The following is a 19,636-nucleotide window of genomic DNA, read 5'->3' as shown; positions in this document are numbered from 1 at the left end:
AGCCTGTTTTCCTCACTGCAAGGATCACATGATTTATTATATGTTAAAAACACTGAATGATCAAAGAGTATGTAACTATAATATACTTAGCATCCCAGTCCTATCACAGGATACATTTAATTCTCAGACCAACAACAACCTTCATTGCCTTCCAAAATCTAGCATTATTCATATTAGCTTTTACCATTTTGTCAATCTCATTAGGTCTGCACCTGCATTCATAACTCTCTTCACTTTACTATAAACATAGCATACTAATTCATGTTTCTGTATCATTTATGTTATTTTGCCCCTTTATAGTTTATCCACATCTCATCCATCCTTCAAGGTCTAAGTAAAATCCATTCTCTCCTAAAAGCCATTAATGCCAAGCACTAAGAACTTTCAGAATTGAACAAATTGTCTACAAACTTGCTACTCAGCATGAGGTTATAGGACTAGCAGCAACAGCATCCCTTGGGAGCTTGTTATTAATGCCCCAGTTCTGATTCACTGAATCAGAACTCGCCCTTTATTTAACAAGATCTCAAAGTACTTTTATGCACACTGAAGTTTGGAGAAGCACGAACCTACCACTCACGTTGGAAAGTAGTCCCCTTATAGAATCACCTGTTTCATTTGTGTAGCTATTTTTCCTTAAGAACATTAAAATTCTAACGTTTCAGGAGAATTTTTTTTTTTAAATGCCCCAACACAGTTTCCCAGAAAATAATTTTATTCACTCTTATTTGAAAAGGATATACTCTTATAAACTGCATTTTCTGATGGAGACAAAAATAGGTATATTCTAATTCCTGAGTACTATACAAGATTAGAAATTGTACATGTGGTTGTTTATCCTTTATGTTGTGATCGTAGGATTCTATTCTACTTTTTCATTCAATACAAAGGAGCAAACAACAATGATCAGTGTTGCATCATTTTCTGTGAACATATCAAACCTTGCATTCTTTTCAAAATGGAAATTAAGTAAGTTTGTACCCCCATTCAGATGGAAAGCTGTAATGTTATACTACATAACCTATGTGGAATTGACCTTGGCCAACCAGAACACCTTTATCATGTGCTCTTGGACCCCTCTCATTTATAGTTCAGGTGTTTACTGACTAGTGTCTGGCAGATAGCAGTATCAAATGAGAGGAAGCTGAATTGGTCCCTTATTTTAGTTCATAGATTAAACCACACGAAAGTAGATGGATTGGGCCAAATGGTTTCATGTTGTAGGGATTTGATTGTTACTGCCCTATTAGCTTATACAAATCAAAGGTTCAAAAGTGATGATTCTAATAATATATCCCGAATTACTACAGATACTTATTGGGCTAGGTCCCAATGAATAAAACTAAACACTGATATCTTTTCCCACTTCAGCTAATGTTAGATAACCAGTAATCACAAAATACAAATGATGTGTTTGGGGAAGTTTGCCGGATTCAGAGGAAAGACAAGCAATGATTTATTCCACAAGATGCCTGCTGTGCTACAAATCAACCTGTCTATTTACAAAGTCTTATTTTCAGCTAGTTGATGTGATTCAGAGTTTTCAGGGTGGCATAAGAGGCCAGCCAGAAGAGAACTATTAATTAATCTCACAGAATAATCGGTAATATCCAGCATAATTAGGCCAGCTTATACATTTTAAAAACAGTGAGCACAAGAAGTTCAATAACAGGTCACTTTCTATCCTAAGCTAGATAAGAATGTAGGTCTGCTCAGTTATTCGACGTGGATGCTCACTAATAGAAAGGAACTGTGATTTCTTCCTTTAAAATATTCGTATTCTTTAAATAGTACCAGATTACTATTCAAAGCTGGTCCCTCAAATCTATCTGGTCCTGGTCTTGGCATTAACTGTAGGAGTATGATGTGTACTCATTTTAAATTGTGTATTTCCTGTGTATGTGTTGGAGGGTAAGTTGAGAGAGGAGTACTACCGTGTTGACAGTATAGATATTGAGAGCCCTGGCATTTTAGACTAACAAAGGGAAAAATCCCCAAGGATTTTCAGTTTCTAAGTACCTTCTGGACAGTTATTAAAAAATTAGAAAGGCAGCATCTTGGCCCTGTGCTAAATCTGTATGACACTAACTACAAAAATCCCATTTAAACTGTATGAAAAGTTCAGTAGGGAGTATTTTATGTCACGATTAATGGACATTAAGCCCTCATTTAAAGTTAAAATGGTATGTAAGTTTTTCTAAAAATATCCTTGCTAAATAGGTGATTTACTGTTCTTTAAATGGAACAGTGGTGTTCTTGATTTTGCTGTCAGAAGCAATTAACATGCCGTGCTTTAATTTTATTAGTTGAATGCATGACCTGCAATGGGGAGAGTTACCGAGGTCCCATGGATCATACAGAATCAGGCAAGATTTGTCAGCGCTGGGATCATCAGACACCACACCGGCACAAATTCTTGCCAGAAAGGTAACATACCACGAAATCATGCTTCCAGTGATCCTTTCTACAAACTGTTATTTGTCCCATGATGTGTTGCCATGGAAATTCTCTTCCTATAATGTTTTCCTGATAGTCTTGGGGCAAACATTTATAATGAGGGACATGAGAGTGCTGGCTATACCTTCAACGGGTCTTGGCAGATGAGGTTACATGTCCCTGCAATCAGGATGGTCCTGAACACAGGAACATCAGCGGGTGCAGAAGGAAAACACGAACAGAAGCTTCCTCTTTCTCTTCCACAGCAGCAAAAAGACAAAAGCTCATTCAATAATAATCACTTTGACAGGCCCAAGCTGGGGAGGAAGCATTATTGTTAAATAAAAGTCAATCTCCTCCTAGTACCACACCTTCTGTGACTTAGGTAAAGTGGGGTCAATGGGTGACATCATGACACAGGTCGTGCCCATAGAGAGGGAATGAAAGGCAGAGCAAACAATTCTTTGGCTGCTTTCTTGGGGTGGATTTTGAAATGGCCAATCTGGAAAAGTCAGGCAACCAAGTCTACTTTTCTCCTCAGGAGTAGGTTTTGAGTTTATATGGTTTAAAAATTATGTCTATTTTGGCCCATTCATTTCATAGGAAACATTTTAGTTGAAAAAAATTTTTCCTTATTTTTATTATAAAAAATTAAAACAAATAATTACAGAAGAAGGTCTATCTCCACCTTTCTTTTGAAATTGCTGAAAGGTGTTTTTTCTTTCTTCTTTCTCTTTTTGTTTCTTGCTCTTCTAGATGAAATGAAAACTGCTTTGTTTTTAAGTGCATCTCTTGTCTTTTAAGTGAGAGGAGAAGGGATATGGTAGCAATTAAAAACAAATCACCAATTCAGGACCCTGTTAATTTAAAGGGAGGTGGGTATAGAGAAAGTGGTGTGATGGAATTTGTCTCTTGCTCTGGTGGAGCTGAGGGCATGACCTAGAAAGGCTCTAGCTCCAAAACCAAGCTATCATTAGTTACACAGCTATTGAAACCTAACTTTCAGTTTGGACTTTAAGCTTGCCCTAGAAGAGGACCTGTTTTCTTAATGAACATTCTACATTAGGTCATGTTTATGTAATCTGTCCTTAATTGGGCTTTGTCAGAAGGGGATACCGTTTGGGATCTGGTGGACAGGTACCAGATGGACCTAACTTATTAGTAAAAGGGATGGTGCTCTAGCCTTAGTAGAATATGTACATTAATAGATTCCACAGTCAATGATCAGCAGTCCTTGTAAGGCAAAACATAGAAAACCTCTTCTTTTCTCAGCTAATAGTATCCGAGCTAAGTCAAAAGTTATTTTGTGAGCTGAGGGCTGGCTGGTGTTCCAGGCAGATTTACATGACACTTTTCTTGGTGTGGTTTGCAGATATCCCGACAAGGGCTTTGATGATAATTACTGCCGCAATCCTGATGGCAAGCCGAGGCCATGGTGCTATACTCTTGACCCTGACACCCCCTGGGAGTACTGTGCAATTAAAATGTGTGGTAAGTTAGGGTCAAATTTATCACTTCCTTTTCCTCTCACAGACTGGATCTAAGCAGGCGGTTATTAGTGAGACAGGTTAACAACTATTTTACTTGATGCTTTAATGTGTATAGGTTTTAACATTTTAAGAATGTGTTACATAATCCTATACAATCTTCTGCATTTTCAGAGGGCCATTATTTTAAAAGAGATACACATGCAAGTGCACACATACACACAAAACATTTATACTTATAATAGAGGCCTACACATTCTCATTTTACCAAGAAAAAGAAAAAAAATCTACAGAGGGAGAAAAAGATCAGGGGTTATGTGCAGTATCATAATATCATTAAGGCCATAAGAGCTAGGATCTTAGATTCTTACCTTCCAATCCTGTATCCTTTCCCTACCTATCCTCCCAGACGTAACACGAGCTGTCAACTGACTATAAACCTCTTCTGGTGAATGACAGAGGCTGCAATGTAGAAAACTAAGTCTAATAGCAGATTCTCATAGACAGCTTTAATCTCTAGCAGCTGATCCTCACCTCTCTGGCTGTCCTTGGGCACTGACTGCATTCTCTTTCAACCTGTATTTTAGCAGTCCCACAATCCTTCTATATACTGGCCTTTGCCCAAATCTCCTGAGTTTATGATAAAAGCTTCTTTTCTTACTTGCTTTGTGATATTCCTTTAAATCTGTACACTTGGTCCTCTCCTCCATGGTTAACTCATGTTTTTATTCTCCTCTGAAATAATCCTGAATAACAATTAGATGTAGGCATGCTTTTACTTCTATGTGTACGTGTCTTATTTTTTCAATTGGATCCTAAAATGCTTTCAAATCAGTAGAACTGCATTAATGTAGTAAGGTGTCAACATGTTATAAATTGGCTTGCTAATATAAAAATATGTATATAAAGAAAGGAAAATGTAAACACAGATAATCAGGTACCAGCACCCTGAATGATAAACATACAGTTATGAGGCTATGGCTAGGGATTTGCATATCCCTAGATTGGCATGATGAGGATATGTCTTCGAACAAACTTATTCAGTATTATCTACACTATGATACTGCCAAGGTAAATCTCTCTCCACTTAGACCTGCTAATAAAAGGAAATGTTTTGGACAACTCAAATAAAATCCATAGAAAGGAGATGTGTCTGGCATATGTGAGATAACTGCAGAATCTGGAAGGCTCTCAATGTGAACACAATGTTACAAGGAAATTGAACCATCTGTTTGGTCCTTTAAAATAAAAGATGACTCCTGTGGCAGTGTTTCTCTGTGTAGACTGGGTTAGTTCCACTCACTTTTAAAATCTTGCTAATCTGTCCATCATTCTAGACCAGGTAGGTACAATGAACCAGTTGTTTCCCTTCCATTTTTGTGTGTGTGTTTTAGGCACTCTTATAAATCATCTCTGGAATAAGACCAGTATAAACACACAGACACACACACACACACACACACACACACACACACACACATGCATATTCACTGGCACATTCACCTTTCAACTGGCATGTACAAGACTGGCTATTTTTAAAAGATATTGAGAGAGGGAAAAAAACAGAACAAATATGACACCTCTAATTATTAGATACATTTCCTTTTCTTTTCTGTCCAGAGTTGGCTATTTATACAATTAACATGCAACAATTCGATGGCTTTGTTAAACAGGGGGTGGTGTTTATAGGATGCTAATTCTAAGAAAATGGTGGTAGAATTTGTGAGCCAAACCCATATACAGCTGAGCCTTGAACAACATGATGATTAGGGGGCGCTGACCCTCCTGGGTTCCTCTGTATCCGTGAATTCAAGCAACTGTGGGATCATGTAGCACTATAGCATTTACTACAGAAAATAAAACAGTGAATAAGTGGACCCACGCAGTTCAAACCCATGTTGTTCAAGGATACACTGTAGTTAAGATAAAAATATTTTCAGCTTTGGGAATATTTTTAAAATATTTTATTTCAGGACAGGTTTTAGTTTGTAAACCTATATAGAGAGACTACACTTTTATTAAAATTAGTGAGATAAAGTTACATTCAAGAATTTTTGAAGGCATAAGAGAGAATGTCCTCCAGATATTTTGGTTTACACATATAGTAAAGCCTAAAATGCAAAATTAAGAAATTTGGTGATGGTTTCAAATGTGTATTAATTTTCTATTGTTGCATAATAAATTATCAAAAATTTAGTAGCTTAAAATGACACATATTATATCATGGTTTCTGTGGGTCAGGAGTCAAGGCATGGATCAGGTATATTCTGTGCTTGGGGTTTCACAAGGCCACAAACGTGGGCCCACCAGACCTACTATTTCATCTAAGACTTAGTGTCCTGTTCCAGTTCAGTTTCTTATGGTTGTAGCACTGAGGTCCTCAACTCCTAGAGACTGCGTGATGTTTCCTACCACATGACACTCTCCATAATATGGCAGTTTACTTCTTCAAGGCCAATAGGATAGCTTTCTGCTACTCTGAACCTCTGATCCCTGCACCCTCTTTCATTTATTTATTAAAATATTTTTCAAAGCTATTAGAATTTTATAAGCCAACTTTACCCAAGATTCTGCACTGGGGGTGAATATCTAAAGGTCTTGTTAGAAAATCACACCTTTTAGAACTTCCATATGATTTCTTTCCCCTTAAAACACAATTGTGAAAGATTAAAAATAACGTTTTGTTTTTCCTGGGAAAATAGCATATCTTTATTTGGGACAATGATTGAAAAATAACTGGTCAGTTTTTGCCCCCACAATATGATTTGATGCAGAAATCTCTGCACCCTCTTTTAAAGAGCTCTCCAGATTAGGTCAGGCCCACCAAAGGAAGTCTTCCTTTAATTAACTTAAAGTCAACTAATTGGGAACTTTAATTACATCTACAAAATCTCTTCACTTTTGTTGTACAACATAAGCTAATTACAGGAGTGGCTTTCCCATCATATTAAGTTCCACCCACCATCAAGGGGAGGGGATTACAGAGTGTACATCAGTGGGTGGGAATCTTAGGGGCCATATTAGAATTCTTTATACTGCACACATGTTTACGTGCACTGGTTAAAACCGAATATTGATTGTCACTTTTTATTTGTACCATTTAATTCTTGGGTGAGCTTTCTGGTTATCTTTCAGTCCTAGCTGCTTGAATTCACTCTGAGTTTTCAATGTGTTTGAAGGAAAGAATAGAATTTGTGATTGTGTCACTTGTCTTCTCTAAAGTTGAGGGGGGGTTTTAAAATTCTTGTTTTCTTACACAATAACTGTATAAGAAAATTATAATTGCTACAGTTTATGAAACATCTACAGAAAGGTTCTTTCCATCTACTATCAATAATCCTTATTTCAGTTCTACAAAATGCCTGTGATTAGGTAGGTCAGTGAGAAAGGTGTGCAAAGACATGATGGGTGGAGCAGCACTGCAATATTCAAGATATGATAATTAGGTCGATATGAGTAGGGATGGGGTAGAAACAGAAGAACAGAAGAAGATGAGAAAAATAAGATTGTTGTGAGGCAGATGGAGTAGGATCCAAGAGGAGCCCATCCAGTTGCCATGAGAAACATTGAAAAATTAAGCAGGGAGAGTGGTCTTATCTGATCTGTGATCTAGAACAGTAGCTTCCAAATTGGTTTCCATGAAACCCAGGGGAACACAAAGAGTGTCCTAGGGGTTTATGGGCATGGATAGGTTAAAGGGCTCAAATTCCACCTCCAGTTTTTCCATACAAATTCTTTCCCACAGTCTTCTGCTTGAGATGCATGTGTTCTCAAGGAGTCAGTCAAGTTCAACATCCTACCTGCCCAGTGACAACTGCCCTTTGCTACTTTACTGAAAAAAAGGGAAACTGCCAATCCTTCCTGAATATTAATGTGGTGCATTGTCCTGGGATGTAAAAACCTTGGGGACGCTAAACAAAGAGACCTTTGAAAATACTATATATTCATGCAGTTTATCATTTATGTACTGCTTATAATTATACAACTCTATCCATAATAGGTATACAAATACATGTGTATATATGTATATTTGTGTGTTTGTGCCTGTGCATGTGTTTAGTATAGTGTGTCTTTATCTCTTAGAATTTTATAGTCTTGAGAAATTAAAGAAACTTTAAGTATATAAAAATCTTTCAGGAAAGTATGAGGGGTGAGGAATAAAAGACTCTCCAACATAAAATAAAATACATTACACTAAAATAACATTCTGTGGGTAAAGTGGAATGGAAAAATGATTGAAGGAGAAAAAGAACTTGATAATGTACATTTTATCCAGAAAAAGGTAAGTATCAAATCACCATGGTATTTATAGTCCATGAAATCCATTCAAAAGAGTGATATAAAATTTTTCATTTTAAAACTGTCAATAGTTAAAACATGCTAGAAATCACATATTTTGCAGCTATTTAAACAGCATAAAAATGTAAATGTCAACTGAAAAACATGAGAAGGAATACAAATAATTTTTCAAAATTATTTTAGTAACAGGAGCAAAAAACAAAAACAAAAAAACCAACAACATTTGAAGACTACTGATCCAGAAGAATTACTATATATTCTGGGTAATTAGCATGGAGGGGGCTGAGCAAGGAGGCAGATGGGTCTGATAAGAGCTGATTTTTAAAAAATATTTTTAATTTTTTAATTTATTTTTTAAATTGGAGTATAGTTGCTTTACAATGTTGTGTTAGCTTCTACTACACAGCAAAATGAATCAGCCACACATATACATACATCCCCTCCCTTTTGGACTTCCCTCCCATTTAGGACAGGACACCAAATTAAGTAGAGTTCCCTGTGCTATACAGTAGGTTCCCATCAGTTGTCTAGTTTATACATAGTATCAATAATATATATGTGTCAATCCCAAGGGAAAGGGGTGGGGTGGGAGGAATTGGGAGATAAGAACTGATTTTAAGAGGCCAGTAAGAAATAAAGAGAATGTGAACTAAGGCAGTAAGCAGTGACGAGAACAAGTTGAAGAGGATGTGAACAATATTCAAGAGTTAGAATGTCGCATATATAATGATGAATTGGATGAAGTGGGGAACGAGATAGGGAAGAAGTAAAGTCTAAAATTTTTCCCTAAGTTATTGGGTAGATGATGCATATTTAAGAGAGGTGTACACTTGAGGAGAAAGATAATAAGTTTGGTTCTGCTTATACTGAGATGCAGTTGCTTCATGCCTGTGCTCTAAGCACATCTAAGCCCAGTCTTCCCTGAAGGTCATGCAAAGTCATGAGTGAACAGTGATAGCAAGAGCCTTGTACATAGCAGCAATCCCAGGAAGCACAGAGAGAGCGTAAGGAGGGGTTTTTGCCCCCTTTCTATAGAATTCATTAAACAAATATTTACTGAGTAGCTCTTATACGTCACCTGCTCTTCTAGATGCTGAGGATATAGAAGTGAACAAAACAGACCAAGATCTATGATAAAACTGAAATTTCAGATTTTAGCATGAACTAGTAAGGTAAAAGCTGACATTGCCTTGACACTGGGATATTTACACCAGAGCCAAGGTTTTGAATATTGCTCTCAATTTTTTTTGTTAAAAAGCTGAACTACAAATTTATACTTGTCACTTTGCTTCCAACTTTCTAATCTTACAATCAGTGTATCACTGAAAGTGAAGGATGAACGTTGCTCAGCACCTGACAAATGTGTACCAGGGTGTTCTGGGACAGGCCTTCTCAGTCCTCCTTCACACTGTATTCTTCAGAAGGTGATGTCTCCCCAGATGGCAGCAGCCCACACATATTCTGGCTATGTAGCTTTTAACAGGCTTCCAAGAATATGGAATTTTAAGACACTGCAAACATATAGCAAGATTGGAAGTCCCATGTAGTGCTTAAATGAAGTACTGACTTTTTATGGTTTTCTCCTATAATAATAACTTCATGTTCTGAATAAGAATTTGTTCCATACATTAGTTCACTGCTTTTCAGAGAGGAATAATAATATTTGTTGGGACTAACTGTACTTCTCTGAAGTGAACTTTAGTAGCTCTTTGACAACTGAAAAGCTAACTCGTGGTTAATGTTCCTTATCTTGTTGTGGTTGATGTCGCTTAGATACCCCGTTGATTGTTTAAGTCACTTGGACTGAAGATATCTTTACACATTACTGAGAACCCCAAGTTGTCTGCATGGGTTACATGAATCAATATCTACTGTATTGGAAATTAAAACACAAATTAAAAAAAACGCTTATTAATTCATTAAAGCATAATAAGCTCATTGGTTGTTAAATATAACATATTTTAAAAGAAAATTTTTTTTTCAGAAAAATAGGGAAGACAATAACTCTTTTAGATTTTTTTGTAAATGTCTTTAATGTTACCTTACTTAGAAGGCGCTGTTTCATATTTGCTTCTGCATTCAGTCTTTTGGGATATCATACATCAAGTGCACCTGGCAGTTCCACTGTAAAAAGGACAAGTGACATCTTAGCATTGTTATGAAAACAGTTTTGACCTTCTAGATCCCTGAAAAGATCTCTGGAGCCCCAGGTACCCCTCTGAGAACAACTTTTTTGCTACATATCAGACATGTAAGGCTGATGTCCCATTAAAGTACACTAACTAGGATATACCTGTTTGCTGTTCCAATTGTTCCCCACCTTTTACCACCCGCAACTTGCCTGGTTGGAAACTTCTTTTATTATCTTTTTCTCTGATTTTCTTCATTTATCCTGTAGGGTGTTCTAATTTGCTTTTCAAGCTCTCTTTTGCATGATTGATACCATTTGCACAGTTTAAAATCCAAAAGCCTAGAAGAATCCTCAACATGCTCTTTCCTTTACTCCTCACATTTGATCCATCAAGACCTGTCAATTTTATTTTCTATGTACCTCTCAAATCTCTATTTCACTTCATCACTGTCTCCTTTACCCTAGACAGCAGTATTTTTCATCTTGAATATTTGGGTGGCCTTCTGAGTGGAGCTATATCCAGGTTCACCAGCTTTCCCCTCCAACCCCTTCCCCACACTGCAAATAGAGTATTTTAAAAAATCTGAGTATGTCATTCCCTATGCCTAGCACACCACACACATACACACATACCAGTTTAAAACTCTTCAATCATTTCCTTTGATCTTAGGACACAGACAAAACAAAACCATCTTTTACTCCTCCACCCATATCTCTAGCCTCATATACATATCTCTCCATTCTCTCTGTTCCAGCCAGACTAGTTTTCTTCCTATACCTCATATTTTCCATATTTTCATTATAGTTCCTTCACCCCTACCATCTCCTCTTCCTGAAAAATATTCTCTTCCTTCCTCACCTAGTTTGGCAACTTGTTCAAATTTCAAGTCAGTTATTTCTTCATTTGACTTCCCTGACTGGGTCAAATTCCTTATTGCATATTTATAGCAACATAAACCTCTCCATCCATGTACTTCTCAGAGTTCAGTTTTTACACTTATTTTTGAAGTTATTTTGAAGTTAATAGCTCTCTCTACCAAAATTTGTAAGCTCCAACGGAGTAAGGACCATGTCCTTTTTTTGTATCCCATAGACTTACCACATTGCCTTGCTTGGGACAGGAGTTTGACAAGTCTTTGTTGAATGAATGACTGTTCCCTTCCTAGTCAGTGGTAGTTTTTCATTTTCTTTTAGTGTCTCCTGGAATTTCTTCTATGCTTCTTGATTTTCATATGAAAACTTGGCTTTTCCCAGTCATTGCCAATCAGGAAGATTTGCTTCATGCCTTCTTCTCATCACCGCATCTCATTGTCAGGTTTCATGCCTCCCTGAGCTAGTTTTGTTGCCTTTGTTGCCCGTTGTCTTGATGGCTTTTCCTTCAACAAATTAAACAAATCTTGTCAGGTTTTAACCTTGTTTTTCACCTCCTCTTTCTTTTCCTTCTTATTTTTTAAAATTCTAGATATGTAAGGGTCCGAACCATTTTATATTTTTAAGAGCTTTATTGAGGTATGATATTTAAAAACATCACATATTTAATGGACACAATTTGATAACTTTGAACATATGCACACACCCATGAATCCATCTCCACAATCAAGATAACAACCATATTCATCACCTTCGAGAGTTTCCTCCTGTCCCCCTCGCCTCTGTGTGTGTGTTGTGTGGTAAGAACAAAACTTCAGCTGTACTCTCTTAACAACTGTTTAGTATACAACACAGTATTGTTAACTATAGCTACTATGCCGTATAGCAGATCTCTAAAACTTACTCATCTCGCATAACCGAAACTTTATACCTGTTGAACAGCTCCCCACTGCAGAAGTGTGGCCTGGGCAGATCTTCGATAGCTAAGATTTCTATCAAAATTACCATTATGGACTGAATTGTGCTCCCCCACCCTAAATTCAAATGTTGAAGTCTAAACCCTTAATGCACTTGGAGTAGGGCTTTTAGGAGATGATTAAGGGTAATGAAGTATAATGGCAGGGTCCTAATCCAATAGGATTTTTGGTCTTATAAGCAGAGGGTGAGAATGATCTCTCTCTCTCTCTCTGCCACATGAGGACATAGCAAAAAGGTATGTCTACACCTACATCTATAAGCCAGGAAGAGAACTCTCACCAGGAACCACTGGCTGACACCTTAATCTTGGACTTTACTGCTGTCAGAATTTTGAGAAAATATATTACTGTTGTTTAAGCCACTCAGTCTTATTTTTTTATGGCGGCTTGAGAAAATATGTTGCCATTGGTACTAAATTAAAAGAATTCTTCCTCCTAGTAATTAACGTACATTGGCATCATTTTACAGGAATATGTAACCTTTTAAAATTCAATGTCTTTGTGTGTTGGGAAAATAACTTTAGCAAATTATTTTCTTTCTTAAAGAAAGCTGATTATTTCTCTAAACTTAATTAATTCATTCAAGGCCAGAACAGAGATTCTTAGAAATATAATCCTCTTATTGTATTCTGTGTCAGGAAAAAGCAATGCTATCAATATCCTTTCTCAAGGGAAAGATCTTGTATTGGAGGTCTTTTCCAAGTCATCTTCTAAGGAATAATAGTATAGAATTGAAGATCTTTCATGAAAGTCTTGTCTCTTGAGCATTTTATACCAGGAAAGATTTGGATAAAGTCCAGGGGAAAGTTTCAGACAGGAATCCCAGGTCCACATGGAAAGAAAACGTGCAAGCAATTTGAGGTTTGTGCTTTGGAGGTCTTTATACTATTTTCCCACGTCAATTTTAAAATAAGAAGCTCTTTAAATTTACATTGAACCTAATCCTGCCCTTTGTGGCCCAAAGAGCACAAGTCTGTTGACTAGAGAGTAGCTTTACACTGTTCTAAATATCCAGGGACCATGATAAAGTAAATCCTACATTTCAGTTGCTCTTTAGTAGCTGGGAATAAGAAGCTGGTTGGGTTGAATTATTCCAAGAATAATCAGGTATTTGCCCAGTGACCTATGAAGCAGCAACTTGTTCTTAGCTACAGGCAAAAGAACTGCAATAGCTTGTCACCACTAAGAAATCCAGATTTTCTGGAGAGTTAAGGGGACTGTAAATGTAAGGATTTACTTATTGTCAATGTAAAGCTTATAGAGCCCTGGGTGTGGTTTTCTGTAATATACGTGTACACTCACACTCATATTCTCCAGTTGCCATTCACAGACTTCTGTCAGGGCCTTGTGGTCTCTCTGCAAGGATCTGGCTCAGCTTTCACAGAGAAAAAGCATCAGTTTATTATGAGTTGTTTTGTTCTATTGGTTTCTTTCTTTTCAGGAGCAAGAGGGTTTTCCCAACAATTATATGATAGTTACTGTTCATTCTCTCCAAAAATCTATTCAAACCTTAACGTTTCCTACCAAACAGTATAGCAATCAGATCATAGCACATCCACACCAGCAAAGTGAAATTAATGTTCCAAAAGGCACTCATTGTATTTGGTCATGTTCTAACAGGACAGTAAAAAAATTTCAAAAGCAAATGTTGTTTTCCTTAAAGCATTTCCAAATAGAAAACTGTGTGTCAGTCAGCAAAGAAAAACATTCCTTCACTCATAGGCCACTGAAGATAATATAAATATCTCTGCATCTGCTTCCAAAGGGTGACCACTGCTGACACGCCTGGCAAAATGTTTTATTTGTGAGGAACTCTCAGAAGAGTTCCTGGTATTATCAGTGTGAGCTTGGTAGACATACTTGCAAAAACATTTGTGGATGTGGGGATGCGGTATTTTAAAAACATGTTGCTTTGTCTAAACTTGATAACCTTCAGCTGATATTGGGGATGTTTCTGTGCTTCTTTAGCACTTCGCTAAGCCACTGGAGACTCTTCAAAGCCTTCCCTTATTCAGGGCTCTGTTTAAGTATTAAGTCCAAAGGAATAGCTTTCCCAACATTTAATAGCCCTTTCCAAATCAATTGGCATGAAACATTTGTTTGGTTTTTGCACCAAGCTTTGATGTTTATATAGTAGGACAGCTGAAGGAGTCTATTTTATTATACTTCAGGAATAATTCCTTGTGTTTAAAGCATAAGTATTCATGTAGGTGGCAAAGATCAAACATTTATATTATAGTTAAATGGTCTATGGGCAAATCATTCATCATGGTCCCCATCAGACAATATTTATTAAACAGCTGCATGAAGTCTCACAATAACTCTTACTAATTGATGAAAACTATGTAGTTACCTTGTTGTACTAATATACCTTTACTTGCCTATATTATTTATTCTATACATTGCCAGCAGAATTATGTAGCTTTTGTTTATGGGGTCATTTCTAGCAGCTGAAATGGGATAAATGCAGATGCACTAACTTCAGAGGGTACTTTTTAAATAAAGAAAAATATTATGTGAATACTGCTAGTTTGTAGTTAAAATCATAAGAAATATTTCCACTGAGTTAAAACACAAGAATAAGTAAAATTGTCAGATTCTTTACATCTTGATAGGACCTGACTTAGTCAGTTCAGACTGCTGTAACACAATACCATAGACTGGGTGGATTCTAAATAACAGAAATATATCTCTCATAGATCTGGAGGCTGCAAAATCCAAGAACAAGGTGCCAGCAGGTTTGGTATCTGGGGAGGGCCTCATTCCTGGTTCATAGATGGCTGATTTCTCCCGGTGTCCTCATAAGACAGAAGCAGCAAGGGAGCTCTGCAGGGTCTCTTTTATAAGGGTGCTAATTCCATTTGTGAGATGCCCTTATAACCTAAACATTTACCACAGGTCCACCTCCTGATACTGTAATGTGGGGATTAGGATTTCAACATACGAATTTGAGGGAGATACAAACATTGTTTATAGCATGGCCTAACAAAAAGTTATATTTATTGTGTACAATATTGTATTTTTATTAATGTGCAGTAATTCTATGTATTCTGTAATTTTTTAAATTTCTAAATGTTCTAGTTTCCACTTCCAAATTAGGATCTGTTAAATAATCCAAATTATTTAATCCAAATCCAATTTTTTTAATATATTTTTATTGGAGTATAATTGCTTTACAATGTTGTGTTCGTTTCTGTTGTACAACAAAGTGAATCAGCTATATTTATGCATATATCCACCTATCCCCTCCCTCTTGAGCATCCCTCCCACTCCCCCACCCCTACTCCTCTAGGTCATCACAAAGCACCAAGCTGATCTCCCTGTGCTATACAGCAGGTAGCTTCCCCCAGTTATCTATTTTACATTTGTTAGTATATATATATCAATGCTACTGTATCACTACGTCCCAGCTTCCTTTTCTCCCACTGCGTCCTCAAGTCTGTTCTCTATGTCTGCATCTCTATTTCTGCCCTGCGACTAGGTTCATCAGTACTATTTTTCTAGATTCCATATATATGCATTAGTATATGGTATTTGTTTTTCTCTTTTTGACTTATTTCACTCTGTATGACAGACTCTAGGTCCATCCACCTCACTTCAAATAACTCAATTTCATTTCTTTTTATGTCTGATTAATATTCCATTGTATACACGTGCCACATCTTCTTTATCCATTCATCTGTCGATGGACATTTAGGTTACTACCATGTCCTGGCTATTGTAAATAGTGCTGCAGTGAACACTGTGGTACATGCATCTTTTTGAGTTATGGTTTTCTCAGGGTAAATAATCCAAATTCTTTAATCCAAATCCAAAATTTTGGTTTTTATCTAACCATTTTAACTTACATAGTCTTTTAGTGAATATTTAGTAACTAAAAATAAGTTTATATCATATTTTAGAATATAATAATGAAAGTTCAGAAAAAATATTCAACATAATTGTTCAAATGAAGATTTTATGATAGCTACTTTTAAAGTGAAATATTCTTTAAATAAATCTTGCTGGGAACCCCTGCAGTTGAGGTGCAAAGTTAGTATAATAATTCACATCTCTGAACTTGCCATTGCAATTTTAATGCTTCAATCAGCAGTAGTAGTATCCATTCTACTGAGAAGAGTAGATACAGGTAGTCTTTTCTTTGACTGAAGGTGTTGTAATATAGACATTTCTTTTCACAGGTACTCTTAAAATTTGAAAACTTTACCCTCAAATTAGAAAAATATTTTTCTACTAGCTTTTAAATTTTATAGTTCCTCTTTTTTCATTGTTTAGGTTGATGTCTGGAAAATCATAGTAGAGTCCAAGGAGCAGAGTGTGTTAATCTCTGATGGGTTTAGCCTTGAACTAGGTACTCAGTTAGATGTGATAGGCCCATATCTAGCCAAGGGTGGCCCTGGCTGACTCATCAAAACTAGATTCTTTGGTTACAAGTTCCCAGTGCCAAAGTAATACTGAGAAGAATGGGTCAGTAATACACAAATAAAACAAAACACACACAAATAACTAGGAAAGTAAGAGAGCTGTAGTACCCAAGTCAGGCTATGAAGTCTGTGAGAAGATTAGTGGAAGTGTTTTTGCTCTGGCTTCCCTAACTGTGACCTTCTTCCCATTATAAGTATTCTGAGTCCTGACTGAGGTCACAAGTTTGCTGCCCAGGAGCTTGTGCATAAGAAGTGGGGGAATCAAAATTTTCTTTACAAAATGTTAAGCTAATGAATCGAGAGATTCCTGGACACATTCATTTTTGTCTTCTTTCACATGATAGTTTTATAACTAGATATGATATATATCAGTATGAGCTTGACCTTTTCCTGTTTTAGAGTTGTTGCCCTTTAAAGACTTCCCACACATTCTCAGTCTCCTCAAATCATTTAACAATTGACTTAAATCATCAGAAAAATAGCTTAATAGTATTTATTTTCATGAAATATAGTTCTAATCCTCAGAACCTATTAAATCCATCTTATTTTCTATTTCATCGAAGAACTTCAGGTAATATTAAAATCATAATGAACTTGGTTCAACAGCACAAGCTTCTTCTCTACAAGTCATTTCTCAAAATTTTTATTCTTCCTGAATCAATATATCAATATATATTAATTCTCTAAGCCATCAACTCTCAATGACCATTTTAAGGGTCAATCTCTGGACATTTTTCTCATGTCCATTTGAATTTCCTTTTAATTTAGGATATTTTGGAGCTGCATTTCTATTCCTTACAGTACACATATAAGAAATAAAAACACTTTAAGATGAGCTGAAGAAGAGTTTTTTTTTTTCCAAAAAGAAGAATTATTAAAAAAGCAATTTGTGGAAATCTGTATATAAAATATTCTAGTGGTTGGGATAGTCATTAATTAATCTTCCTTTTTTCCACAAAACTTCATAGAATAACTCCAAACTTAGGCTCTACTTTGTTGCATGGAACTCAATGAAATAAAGCATTCAGCCACATAAGGCAGTAATCATGTATAAGAAAAAAAGAAAAAGAAAGAAAAAGAAAGAAAGAAAGAAAGAAAGAAAGAAAGAAAGAAAGAAAGAAAGAAAGAAAAAGAAAGAAAGAAAGAAAGATTTAAAATGAAGTTAAAGAGCCGCTTTAAAAGAATATGGAACACTTTTGTAGACATCCTTAGCCTCTGAAGGCATGTCTAATTCTGACCTCTTCTTTGGAGAACTGATACATTGAATTCCAGAATGAATGAATCAAAGACATTTATTCACTTCTTAAACTATCATAGAAGGTCTCAACTTGAGTTTTATCCAGAGGCATCTTGATTAACTACTGAGGTTATAAAGGTAACCGGGGAGTTTATATGAAAGCATAAACATTTTCATGCATGTTTTAAGGAGGTATATGAAATTTAGTTCCTCCAGAATGTTTTGAGTTATATTTTGTGCAAGCAAGTAAACCTTAAGACAAAAGAGACAGTTCAAGTTGTGGTAAATTTAATTTTGTACTTTAAAAATTTTTTCAGTGGGATTTTCAGGATCTTCATGAAGTATGGTAAGCCCAGCAGTTGGACTAGGAAAAAGACAAGAAATAAATCTGCCTAGAATCAAGTAATATTTTTTAAATGTCAACAAGCTGATTAAAAAGAAAAATGTAACATATCAACAAAGAATATGTTTATCATTTTAGAGGAAAACCATGGTTAATACCATCACCAACATTGTATGTATTTAAGCAAACTAATTTTAGGAATAATTGTATAGTCATTTCAGAAATACTGTATATTTAGCATGTATAAGTTATATTGACATATGGAAGTAAAATGCCTTTAAAGAATTTTTCAAGAATAAACTGATTTAGTGTTTAAATGAAATGAATTGGAATGGAGATAGTAATAGTGATAAACTGATTTTTTAAAAAACAACTGCTCTCTAGACTACCATTAATCTTCTTTTTCTTACTTTTCTTTATGGTCAAACTTACAGCACAGTGTTAAAATGTTTGGTCACACATAGATGTTTTCCAATTTCAAAAGCAAGATTAGTGATGTTTAAAAAAAGATATATGCAATACTTAAACATTATAGAGAGATTTTACATCTAATGTTAATAAATGAGTAGACAGATCCAGGAAATTTAAATATTATTAAAGGATGCTTTTTCGTTTAAACAGACCTAGATAAAGTCAAGCCAGAATATTCTTTTTTAAGCAGAGAAATTCCATGGTTGAGTCCACCATGTTAATTCCTCCTTTCAGTTGAGTGAGACAGTAGTAACGATAAATAAAATTTTGTATTCCATTCAATTATTATGAAAACTTATGTGACAGAAAACCCTGCTAATAAAATGCAAGGGAACTCTAAGAAGCAGATGACAGATTGAAATATTGTATTTAAATTTATATTTCTTTTTATCAATAGCTCACAGTACTATGAATGACACGGATGTCCCTATGGAAACAACTGAATGCATTCAAGGTCAAGGAGAAGGTTACCGAGGCACCATCAATACCATTTGGAATGGAATTCCCTGTCAGCGTTGGGATTCCCAATATCCTCACCAACATGATATAACGCCTGAAAATTTCAAGTGCAAGTGAGTAAATTAGGGAAGTATTATAAATTTCAGTAGGCCCTGGGGGTAATGAGGCAGAATGGTTGCTTTTTACTAATTTCTGTATTAGTGATCCTTAAACTTTAGTGTGCCTAGGGAAAATTGAGCAATTAAAAGGCAGATACATCCACCCAGAGAATTTGATTCCTCAGGTCTGAAATTTGGACCTCAAATAATACATTTTAACAAGCACTGTTGGTGATTCTGAATCAGATGGTTAATGTACCATCCATGCTTTGGGAAACACATCCCTAGGTTTCTGATCATGGCTTTATTCTTGCAGATCTATTTAATAAACCAATTAGTGGTAATGATAACCAGGCAAGTTTCAAGTTGGTGCCTTCTTAAATGTTCATATTAACTTTAGGGGA

The 19,636-nt window shown here is 35.8% G+C and overlaps 1 protein-coding gene across 1 annotated transcript in view; it reads left to right on the top strand.

Annotated features, from left to right (window-relative positions):
• Window positions 1-19,636, top strand: part of HGF (hepatocyte growth factor) — a 69,935-nt gene that overhangs the window by 21,562 nt on the left and 28,737 nt on the right. Inside the window, exons 6-8 of the mRNA XM_057731795.1 lie at window positions 2,307-2,427; window positions 3,809-3,927; window positions 19,073-19,247. Of these exons, the coding sequence (XP_057587778.1) occupies window positions 2,307-2,427; window positions 3,809-3,927; window positions 19,073-19,247 (415 nt within the window). The remainder of the gene's footprint in view (window positions 1-2,306; window positions 2,428-3,808; window positions 3,928-19,072; window positions 19,248-19,636) is intronic.

Source organism: Hippopotamus amphibius, chromosome 4 (genome assembly GCF_030028045.1).
Source record: "Hippopotamus amphibius kiboko isolate mHipAmp2 chromosome 4, mHipAmp2.hap2, whole genome shotgun sequence".
Lineage (NCBI taxonomy): Eukaryota > Metazoa > Chordata > Mammalia > Artiodactyla > Hippopotamidae > Hippopotamus > Hippopotamus amphibius.
Note: the sequence above shows the minus strand (reverse complement) of the source record. Positions and strands in the feature narration are given on the sequence as shown.